The sequence below is a fragment of the Herpailurus yagouaroundi genome, unplaced genomic scaffold (genome assembly GCF_014898765.1).
Source record: "Herpailurus yagouaroundi ecotype Mexico unplaced genomic scaffold, PumYag 67793, whole genome shotgun sequence".
NCBI lineage: Eukaryota > Metazoa > Chordata > Mammalia > Carnivora > Felidae > Herpailurus > Herpailurus yagouaroundi.
Window position 1 is genome coordinate 14,628,089 of NW_024420586.1, and position 12,474 is coordinate 14,640,562.

Below are 12,474 nucleotides of genomic sequence, written 5' to 3' on the forward strand. Positions count from 1 at the left end.
TATTGTTTAAACTTTAATATTGTTTAAACTCAAACCTTTCTTTAAAAATTGTAAGTCTATAGGCTTGTAATACATTTGTTATATTATTTATATTTTATGGTAAATATTGATAATTAGTTTCTATCTGGCTATTTCTTGTTTCATAAATCTGAATTTTAAAGAATTAAGGATGGTGAGAATGGTCTTCTGCATTTATTTTTTTATTCATTCATTCATTTATTTATTTACCTTTTAACAAAATCATAACTGAGCACCATTATATACCTGGTAATGCACTGGGTATTACGAACACAAAGGTGAATCACTTCTCCCTCCCTCTAAATACCTGTGTGTTTTAGTGTTGACAGGTAATTGATTTTCAACCTATGTATATTGAATTAAATTGAAATGCATTTTAATCTTGATTTTCTTAGATATGTCTATAAAACGTGAATTTGAATATGAAATTCAATTTGAATCTGACGTTGTGAAGTCTAACTTGGAATCCTGCATGGCTTTGTATTTGATCAAAAAATCTTTTAATGTTATGGCTAAAGTGATAACATTGGTCTTCAATTTGATATTTGCACCAAAGAAACCACTGAGGTAAGCATTTTTTCTTTAAACAATATTTGTATTCTTTGAAACTATATATTACTACTCTTTTAAACAAAATAGTGTTTATTTTTCTCTCCATCTTTATATTTGGATTGTATTATTTCTTTGATGCTGTTGAGGTAAATATTTTGGACTAGATTATCCCTATCATCTATCAAACTATGAACAGTATTCTGATGAGAAAAAGCAGTCCAAAATGATTAGGAATCTAAGAAATCCTTCCCAAATTGTAACCTCCCGAAGATCATTAGGGTATAATATTAACAAAAGAGAACAGTGCACTTTGTAAAAAAATTTTTTTTAATTTTTTTTAACTTTTTATTCAGTTTTTGAGAGATGGAGAGAGACAGAGCATGAATGACGGAGGGGCAGAGGGAGAGGGAGACACAGACTCTGAAACAGGTTCCAGGTTCCAAGCTGTCAGCTCAGAACCTGATGCAGGGCTCAAAATCACAAACCGTGAGATCATGACCTGAGCTGAAGTCAGACGCTTAACCGACTGAGCCACCCAGGCACCCCTGTAAAAAATTTTTAAAAATTACTGACTTGGTACTGTGCATTGGAAGCATGATGTTTCTTGATACTACTTCTCAGAACCAGTTCGAATGATAAAATGTGCCTCAGTTGTGTTCTACTTGGCAGTTGCTGCCATTATGCTTTTGCCACCAAACCGTAACATTGCCCTGCCCTTAGTAAGGTTTAAGAGGATCATAGTGGAATCTGTGAGAATAGTGACCTTTGAATGTCTGTCTTCTGGGAAGCCTCATCCAGTGTCTTTATACTCCCTTCTTAGGTAACTGGTACTTAGCACATGCAAATGCTGTATGATAGGTCACATGTGAAATAGAGCCTTCTTTGTGTCTTAATACAGAGATACTGATCAGAACCACAGTATACACAAAGCACAAAGTGCAGCCTGGTAATGAAAAGACAGTCAAAGTATTACCTGTGCTTTTACTAATTTTTGTAGTTTGACTGTGTATTTGAAGTAGCCAGGCATGTATTTAAAGTGGCTTTGAATATGTAGTTCAATAACAAAAAGATACCAGTGTCATCTTCAGGAAATGGTAATAAAACCAATCTGCAAGAAGATAGTATACTGTAATCATTTATTTTCTCTTTTATGTTGATAGTTTTCTATGATTATTTGTTATTTTTTTTTCATACTTAGCTTTGTATTATGTTGACTTAATGATATGGAAATTACCAGCAACAACCAGAAGGGGAGAATGTTGCCGTTAATGAATAAGAGCACAACCAGTGTGGGGTGGGGACACTTGGGTGACTCACTTGGTTAGGTGGCCAACTCTTGATCTTGGCTCAGCTCATGATCTCACGGTTTGTGGGATCGAGCCCTGCTTGGGATTCTATCTCTCCCTTTTTGTCTGACCCTCCCCCATCTCCCTGTCTGTCTGTCTCTCTCTCTCTCAAATAAACTTAAAAAAAAAAAAAAAGAGTGGGGCACCTGGGTGGTTCAGCCAGTTAAATGTCCAACTTCAGCTCAGGACATGATCTTGTGGTTTATGAGTTTGATCCCTGCATCAGGCTCTGAGTTGTCAGGCTCTGATATTTGTCTTTCTCTTGCTAACTTATTTCACTTAGCATGATACTCTCTCCCTCCATCCTTGCTGCTGCAAATGGCAAAATTTTATTCTTTTTGCATTATATATATATGTATATATATATATACACGTATATATATGTGTGTATATATATATATATAGCCTCTTTTTTATCCATTCATCTGTCGATGGACACTTGGACTGCTTCCAAATAGGAGCGCCTGGGTGGTGCTCAGTCGGTTGAGTGTCATTCGGCTCAGGTCATGATCTCACGGCTTGTGGCTTCGAGCCCCATGTGAGGCTCTGTGCTGACAAGTCAGAGTCTGGAGCCTGCTTTGGATTCTGTGTCTCCCTCTCTCTCTGCCCCTCCCCTGCTCACACTCGGTTTTTCTCTCTGTCTCAAAAATAAACATTAAAAAAATTATTTTTAAGAGCACAACCAGTGTGAATTTATACTCATTCAACATTTTGTGGATTTAGAGCTTCTTGGTGAATATTTGAAAAACTGATTTGGGACGACTTGTATGCATGATTCATAAATTTTTGTGAGCATTGTATAACATTCTGATGTAGTTTAATCTCTTTTGTGCATATATGTGTATATTCATTTACTTTTATAATTCCTTCATTATTTATTTGGGATGATTCACTGGAAGACACACAGTTAAATGAGAAAAACCAAAATAAAATTATGAAAAAGATTAAATTATGAAAAAGAACAAGAAAATAACTACACCTAAACCATGCTAGATAAGTAAAATAAGTATTGACTTCAATTCTTCCTGTTTGGCAAGGTAAAAAGAGAAAACAAAATTTTCATGTTTTGGTAAAGAGAAAATATAACATTATTTCACAGCAGTTAATACAATGTAATATTTCACATTCATCCTTTCACAGGATAGTGTTAAATATAATAGAAATAATTGTCGGGGCGCCTGGGTGGCTCAGTCGGTTGGGCGGCCGACTTCGGCTCAGGTCACGATCTCGCGGTCCGTGAGTTCGAGCCCCGCGTCGGACTCTGGGCTGATGGCTCGGAGCCTGGAGCCTGCTTCCGATTCTGTGTCTCCCTCTCTCTCTGCCCCTCCCCCGTTCATGCTCTGTCTCTCTCTGTCTGAAAAATAAATAAAACATTAAAAAAATTTTTGAAAAAAGAAATAATTGTCATTGGGGCGCCTGGGTGGCTCAGTCGGTTAAGCGTCCGACTTCGGCTCAGGTCATAATCTCACAGTTTGCAGGTTCGAGCCCCACATCGGGCTCTGTGCTGGCAGCTGGAGCCTGGAGCATGCTTCGAATTCTGTGTCTCCCTCTCTCTATGCCCCTCTCGTGCTTGCTCTCTGTCTCTGTCTCTCAATAATAAATAAACGTTAAAAAAAAGAAATAATTGTCAGGGCCCTAAAAGGTGGTTTTACAAAAACAAACAAATAAAAGATTATTTCTACAGGTCTTGACCTTTTCTTTCAATAAAAATCAAGGATCTAATACAAAAACGTGAGAGATCTTTAGTTACTGTGGTCATGAGTCAGATGATTCTCACTTAACACAGGGCTAAACATATTTTTAATAAATAGAGAAATAATTGATATCATTTGTCTTAGGATATCTTAAGAAATAATAAGCTTAGCTCAACTTTCTCCTGAAACTCTTTACCTGCTGTTCTTTCTGAGAGTTTTATATAAAAGGATTGTGATTTCTTTGTCCAACCTGACATAGGATATTGCAGCCACACCATTACATGTTTGCATTATTTCCACCCTAAGCCAGCAAACAAACAAGTAACCATTCCTCGGTTTCACCCATTGTTCCATGTGTCCACTCTCCTTCATAGCCAAATGATTAGAAAGGCTATCTCTATTCATTTCATTAACTCAGCTGACATTCAATTATATCTCATTATGTAAAGTGTTTGTGGTATTTTAATTTAAATTAAAATTGCAATTTAATTTTTAAAAGCCTTTAAGTCAATTTTATGAGCTTTTGTGAGTGTCCACAGAAAATATAATTTTTCTATGTGAAACAAGAATTGGAAAAACTTTTTCACAATGTTTCATTTTGAACAGAAAATTTCTTTATGGTGAAAGACCTATTTGGGTTTTGGGTTTTTTTTTTTTAATGTTTATTCACTTTTTGAGAGAGAGAGAGAGAGAGAGCAGAGGAGGGGCAGAGAGAAAGAGACAGAGAATCCGAAGCAAGCTCTTCACTGAGAGCAGCAAGCCCAATGCGGGGCTTGAACTCACAAACCACAAGATCATGACCTGAGCCGAAGTCGTGCACTTACCTGACTGAGCCACCCAGGTGCCCCTAGAAGACCTGTTTGTATAACACCTGTGGCCTTTTGCTAGCCTCGTCTTGGATTCTTAAATATTATCATACTCTGTGCTCATTACAAAAAATTTGCACTCGTTACAAAAAAATTTTACTGGTTCTTAGTAAATACCCACAGAGTAGATAAGCTGTGCTAGAAAATAATTATCTTACAGGGAGATTGATAATATAACCAAAGACCTAAAAGTTATTCCTAGAATGTAATTAACAGTCATCTACATTTTTTAAAGAATTACATGGGGCACCTGGGTGGTGCAGTCGGTTAAGCGTCCGACTTCAGCCAGGTCACGATCTCGCGGTCCATGAGTTCGAGCCCCGTGTCGGGCTCTGGGCTGATGGCTCAGAGCCTGGAGCCTGTTTCCGATTCTGTGTCTCCCTCTCTCTCTGCCCCTCCCCCGTTCATGCTCTGTCTCTCTCTGTCCCAAACATAAATAAAAAACGTTGAAAAAAAAATTTTAAAAAAGAATTACAAGTCCCAGTGTTTTACTAAAACCACCAGGTTTGCTTACATTTTCAACCTAGATATTGATCTACTATATCGTATTCTCTTTTTGCTTGTTTTCCTATAGTATCCTTTATAATCCTTTTTTTTTTTTTCTATTCAAGGACTCAAATTACTCTGAACATAGAGTGCATAACAGATGGGATCTGGAAGTTTCCCATAACATTGGTTGGTACTGAGCCTGATGTGGATGATGTCATTGATATTGAAGGGGTTGGTTTATTTAAGGAATCTATTGTCAACTTCAGGCTGACAAGTCAGACGAGGTAATATATCAAGCAAAAGTATGTAACTGGTTTTGTGAATGTAATTTATGCTGAACTGGGAAACAAAATTTAAGATGGAAAATTCTCTTATGTCATCTTTTGCTTTTTAAGCCAGAGAAGTATGCTACTAGGAACCAAAGCTGTATGTATTTCATAATTTTTAATTAAACAGTGGAAAACAGAGCCTACAAAATGAAAACCAAAAACAAGAGACAAAAGTCAATAGATATTGAAATTTAGGATCATATTTCTATTTGCTTTTCAAAGGATGTTATTAATGTATATTTATAGCCCACTCTTATTTCTTTATTTTAATTCCAGTATAGTTAACATACAGTTTTATGTTAGTTTCAGGTGTAAAATATAGTGATTCAACAATTCTATACATTACTCAGTGCTAATCATAATCTTAACCCCCTTCACCTATTTCACCCATCCCCCCACCCTCTCCCTTCTGATAACCATCAGTTTATTCTCTGTAGTTAAGAGTCTCTTTCTTCATTTGTCTCATTCTTTATTTTTTTTCCTTTGTTCATTTGTTTCTTAAATGCCATATATGAGTGAAATCATATGGTATTTGTCTTTCTCTCGCTAACTTATTTCACTTAGCATGATACTCTCTCCCTCCATCCTTGCTGTTGCAAATAGCAAAATTTTATTCTTTTTTATGGCTGAATAATATTACATGATATATATAAAACCTCTTTTTTATCCATTCATCTATTGATGGACACTTGGACTGCTTCCATAATTTGGCTATGCATTGGTTAATGCAGCAATAAACAAAAATAGGGCCACGTTTATCCTTTTGAATTAGTGTTTTTGTATGCTTTGGGTAAATACCCAGTAGTGCTATTACTGGATCATAGTGTAGTTCTTTTTTTAATTTTTTGAGGAATTTCCATACTATCTTCCACAGTGGCTGCACCAGTTTACATTCCCACCAACAGTGCACAAGGGTTCCTTTTCCTCCACATTCTCACCGACACTTGTTTCTAGTGTTTTGATTTTAGCCATTTTGATAGGTGTGAGGTGATATCTCATTGTAGGGTTTTTTCAATTTTTTATTAAATTCCAGTTAACATACAGTGTAATATTAGTCAGGTATAGAGTTTAGTGAGTCATCACTTACATACAACACCCAGTGCTCATCATAAAAAGTACCCTCCTTGAGGGGCGCCTGGGTGGTGCAGTCGGTTAAGCGTCCGACTTCAGCCAGGTCACGATCTCGCGGTCCGTGAGTTCGAGCCCCGCGTCAGGCTCTGGGCTGATGGCTCGGAGCCTGGAGCCTGTTTCCGATTCTGTGTCTCCCTCTCTCTCTGCCCCTCCCCCGTTCATGCTCTGTCTCTCTCTGTCCCAAAAATAAAAAAACGTTGAAAAAAATTAAAAAAAAAAAAAGTCCCCCCCTTTATCCCCCACAAATCTCCAGCCCCTCCCCCCCCCCCCTTCAGTAACCCTCAGTTTGTTCTGTATAGTTAAGATCTGTTTCCTGGTGTGCCTCTCTTTTTTTTCACCTATGTTCCTCTGTTTTGTTTCTTAAATTCCACATATGAGTGAAATCATATGATATTTGTCTTTCTCTAACTTATTTCACTTAGCATAATATACTCTAGCTCCATCCATGTTGCAAATGGCAAGATTTCATTCTTTTTGATGGCTAAGTAATATATCATTGTGTGTGTGTGTGTGTGTGTGTGTGTGTGTATACACCAAATTTTCTTTATCCATTCATCAATGGATGAACATGAACATTTGGGCTCTTTCCATAATTTGGCTATTGTTGATTATGCTGCCGTATACACTGGGATCCATGTGCCTCTTCAAATCAGTGTTTTTGTATACTTTGGTAAATACCTAGAAGTGTGATTGCTGAATCATAAGGTAGTTTTATTTTTAACTTTTTGATGGACCTCCATACTGTTTTCCAAAGTGGCTGCACCAGTTTGCATTCCCACCAATAGTGCAAGAGGGTTCCCCTTTCTCTGCATCCTCCCCAACACCTGTTGTTTCCTATGTCATTAATTTTAGCCATTCTGACAGGTATGAGATGATATCTCATTGTAGTTTTGATTTGCATTTCTCTGATGATAAGTGATTTTGAGCATCCTTTCATGTGTCTGTAGGCTATCTGTATGTCTTCTTTGGAAAAATGTCTGTTCATGTCTTCCACCCATCTTTAAATAGGATTATTTGTTTTTGGGGTCCTGAATTATATAAGTTTTTTATATATATTGGATACTAACCCTTTATCTGATATGCCGTTTGCAAATATCTTCTCCCATTCTGTCAGTTGCCTTTTAGTTTCATTGATTGTTTCCTTTGCTGTGCAGAAGCTTTTTATTTTGATGTAGTCCCAAATAGTTTAGTTTTGCTTTTACTTACCCTTGTCTCAGGAGACATGTCTAGGAAAAATTTTAAAGATAGATGAAAAGTTTTTTTCCATACAATTTAATGGCTTGAGTTATGAAATGGTTTAAGTAGAGACAATCAGGTAACCTATATTGATTCTTTTTTATGTATTATTATTCTGCTCCACCATAGCTATCCTTGTTATAACAGAGGCAGCATGACCATGATACTTTTACTTATCTCACATGTAAAACATATTTTTTTAACCTGTTTTTGAGATATAATGTACATGCCATAAAATGTCATTGTAAGTATACATTTCAATAATTTCTTTGAAAAATTATAGAATTTGTAATCATAATCACATTCAAGGTTTAGAACTCTCCCATTTCCCCCCAAATTTCCCTCAAGCCCCTGTTCCCACCCCCAGTCTCAGGCAACCAATGATTTGCTTTCTATCTCTATAACCTTGCCTTTTCTGGATATTTCATATAAGCAAAATCACCCACTATGTAGTCTTTCTTTAACAAAAGAAACAAAAACAAAACCAAAACATTATTTTTAAACAGTGCTAGGTTTACATCAGATTGGAGAGGAAGGTATAGAGATTTCTAATATACCTCCTGCCCCCACTCATGTGTAGCCTTCCTGATTATAAACTTTACCCACTGGAATGGTATTTTTTTTTTTTTTAACCAGGGATGGACCTACATTGACATATTATAATCACCCAAAGTGCATAGTTTACCTTAGGGCTCACTCTTGGTGTTGTATATTCTATGAATTTGGAAAGAATAACAATGGCATATATGCATCATTACAATACAGAGTATTTGCACTCAAATTTCCTCCATGCTCTCCCTATTCATTTCTCTCATACCCCTGGAACCTTTCTATTGTCTCCTAGTTTTGCCTGTTTTCAGAACGTCATGAAATTGGAATCATATAGTGTGTAGGCTTTTCAATCTGGCTTCTTTTACTTAGTAATATGCATTTGAGGTTTATCCATGTCTTTTCATGACTTGATAGCACATTTGTTTTTTAGCATTGAGTACTATTTCACTGGATGTACCACTGTTTATTTATCCATTCACCTACTGAAGGACATCTTGGTTGCTTCAAGGTTTTAGCAATCATGGGCAAAGCTTATATAAGCATCTGGGCACAAGTTTTATTGTGGATGTGTTTTCATCTGTTTGGAGTAAACACCCAGGAATATGATTGCTGGATCTTATGGTAAAAATATGCTTACTTTTGTAAGAAATTGCCAAACTATCATCCAAAGTGGCTATATCATTTTGTACTATCACCAGTTATGAATGACAGTTCCTGTTGCCCTACCCCCTCGTCAGCAAATGAAGCTATCAGTGTTCTGGATTTTGACTTACTTACTTACTTACTTACTTATTTATTATTTTTACAGTTTATTTTAATTTATTTTGAGAGGGGGAGGGGCAGAGAGAGAGAGAGAATCCCAAGCAGGCTCTACACTGTCAGCACAGAGCCCAGTGTGGGGCTTGAACTCACAAACCGTGAGATCATGATCTGAGCTGAAATCAAGAATCAAATGCTTAACTGACTGAGCTACCCAGGTGCCCCTGGATTTTGGCCATTTTAAAAGAAGTATAGTGGTATCTCGTAGTTTTAGTTTGTATTTCCCTGATGACATATGATGCAATACATCTTTTCAAAGGCTTAACTTGACACCTATAGATCTTCTTTGGTGGAGTGTGTGATAAGGTCTTTGGCCCATTTTTTAAACTGGGTTGTTTGGGTTTTTTTATTCTTGAGTTTTAGAGTTCTCTGCCTATATTACATAGCAGTCCATTCTCAGATGTGTCTTTCACAAGTACTTTCTCCCAGTCTGTAGCTTGTGTTCTAATTCTTCATATGGCCCTTCATAGAGTAGAAGTTTTTAATTTTGCTGGGGTCCAATTTACCAATTTTTCTTTCATGGATTGTGTCTTTGCTGTTTTGTCTAACAAGGCATCAGCATACCCAAGGTCATCTACTTTTTCTTTTATTTTATCTTCTAGGAGCTTTATAGTTTTATGTTTTACATTTAGGTTTGTGATCCATTTTGAGTTAACTTTTGTAATGGGTATAAGGTACTTGTCTAGATCATTTTTTTTTAATTTTGTATATGGATGTCCATTTGTTCCAGCACCATTTGTTGAAGAGACCATCTTTGTTCCATTGTATTACCTTTGCTCCTTTGTCAAAGATCAGTTGGCTGTATCTTTCTGTCTATTTCTATTTCTGGGCTTTCTGTTCTGTTCACTAATCTGTTCATTTGCCAATACCACACTGTCTTGATTACTGTAGCTTTATACTAAGTCTTGAAGTTGGGTAGTCTTATTCTACAACTTCCAAAGATATTTCAAATTATTAGATTTTTTTTTTACATGTGAATTGATTTAATGCATTCAAACAGTTTTCCAGGACTAGTGAAACAGTTTCAATGATTTCATCATAACTAAAAAGTTCTCAAATGCAATACTGGCAAAAAAAAAAAAAAAAAGAAAGAAACAGTTGGAAATAGGCTCCCCAAATTATACTTTTCGATTATACCCAATGTTGTTACCCTTTGCTACTTATATATATTTTATTCCACTAATAGTTCAGACGGTTTTTACTTTACGTTTGAACAATTGAAATTACCTCATTAGATTCTCTGCCTCTCGTCCCTTTCATTCCAATGTACTTTCTACATTGCTGTAAAACCAATCTCCTTAAAACAATGTTATTAACATGTGACTTCGCTTGTCAAAAGCATTTGATGGTTTCCTATTGCTTTCCCAAGATGACATCTAAATCATGCATGCTGTTCATGGTCCTAGCTCACTCTGACCTTTCCAATTTCTTCTTTCTACTGTCTAAAACAGATTACCTGCTTCATTCTTAAGGAAAAAAGAGTCACTATTGTTATCCATTACTCCTCACCTGTCTTCAGTTTCTGTCTGCTTCTAAAATGTCCATCGTATCTCCTCTCCACATTTCTAAAATCTTCTCATTCCTCTTGTCATCACAATATAATCTTACTTGACCATTTATGTATGTACATATATATATGCATACATATATACACATATATGTACACACATATATACATATACATATATACACACACACATTACATATATATCTATTCCTTAGGCATCGTATATAGGATTTTTTTTGCAACTACTATGTCTTTTGTATTTGCCGTCCTAGACTTTGTTCAGAATCAGTTCCCATTAAGTATCTAGTAATGAATCAAACTTAGAAAATAACTTAGAATTATTCATTTTATTCATTCACCAAAATTTCCAAAGATTAATATTTCAGTTAGGCCAATAACAAGTATTCTTTTAGAAAACTTACTGTTGTTGTGTGCAAGAGAACAAAATGACATTCTACCTTAATATGGAAATATAAACCCAATATGAAGCTCATAGTTTGGTCACATTTTGGAGGGTTTTAAGATTCTTAATGTGTTTTTATCCTCTAAATGCTTGAATCAGAGTTAGTATTCAATAATATTCATTTAATTGTGAAATCAACTAAAGGTACTGAGCTGATTCCTGCAGGCAAATTCAATTATTGCATATCATTAGGGAATAAGCATATGGAAAGGTGGTGTTTTATTCCAAATATTTTACTCTAAAGAAAGGGAGATCCCCATGGGGCCATGTTTTATTCATCTTTGTGAACTCACTACCTAGGTGCACAATAAACTATTTCAATCAACACGTATTTTAAACTGAGTCTTGAAGGTTAAGTTGTCATTTGCAACACAGATTAGGGAAGAGGGAGTGGAGAAGTTCCAGCAGGAGGGTATTATATATATAAAGTTCTAGAGGGATGAGACAGTGAGTTCTATTGAAAGAACTGAAAGTAGTTAGAACTGCTGGAATTAGGAGTACCATGGGGAGACTGGGAGCAGATGACATAGATTGGCATCCATTCAGAAGTACTTAACTAGAGAACCATTAGGCTCCTGGGCTCTATGATTCTATTCATTCATCATGCATTAGGGACAGAGCAGAATGATGTAGTGACCATTTCTGATTTATTAATTCAATAGTTATTACACATCTCCCTTGTTCCAGTCCTCTGTGCTTATAAATCTGTTGTGTGGTCAACAATTAGAGTATATATTTGATCTTTTTTTATCTCTCATTCTTTAAGAACATGAGATTCTAGAGCACAAAATCACCATTTAGTATTTTATACATTCTAGGACTTCAGTAAATAGTGATTAGTGAGTAAATGAATAAATTCATGAAATCAGAATAAAGGGAAACATCTCAAGGATCCACCTTATCCTTATTATCCACCTTATTATTGTTATCCACCTATTTATAATATTTATAATACTTATAAATATAAATATTTACAATATTTATAATACTTATAAATATTTATAATACTTATAATATTTATAAATATAAATTTTTATAATACTTATAATAATAAGTATGGATAATAATAGTTATTTAGAAATCACAAAAGTTAGAAAATAAAATATTAAATAGATATTTATTGTGTCAGTATTTTAACTTTTTGTTCCATATAGAGTTTTGATGTCTATTTTAGTGTTTACTGATAAATAAATATATATATTATATCTCTGTATGTAATACCTTATTTTCCTTAATTGAAATTTAACATGGCCATTTAAAACACTTTGTCAGTGCATGTGATATCTCTAGATGATACAGAATTTTGATAGCAAAATTTACAAGTGATCAACTTTCAAAACAAATGCATTTGGGTGAATAACAAAGAAAAAGAGACAATTTATCTGGAAGAAATGTAATTTGCTGATGTAAGTTTGATAGGTATACAAGGCCCTAATGTTCCCTCCTAAGATGTAGTCATTGGGATTAGCTAA

General features: G+C 35.3%; 1 protein-coding gene across 1 annotated transcript in view; it reads left to right on the top strand.

The window, feature by feature from the left end:
* Positions 1 to 12,474, top strand: part of CFAP47 (cilia and flagella associated protein 47) — a 562,540-nt gene that overhangs the window by 515,199 nt on the left and 34,867 nt on the right. The window contains exons 55-56 of the mRNA XM_040468820.1: positions 414 to 585; positions 5,088 to 5,249. Coding sequence (XP_040324754.1) covers positions 414 to 585; positions 5,088 to 5,249 — 334 coding nt within the window. The remainder of the gene's footprint in view (positions 1 to 413; positions 586 to 5,087; positions 5,250 to 12,474) is intronic.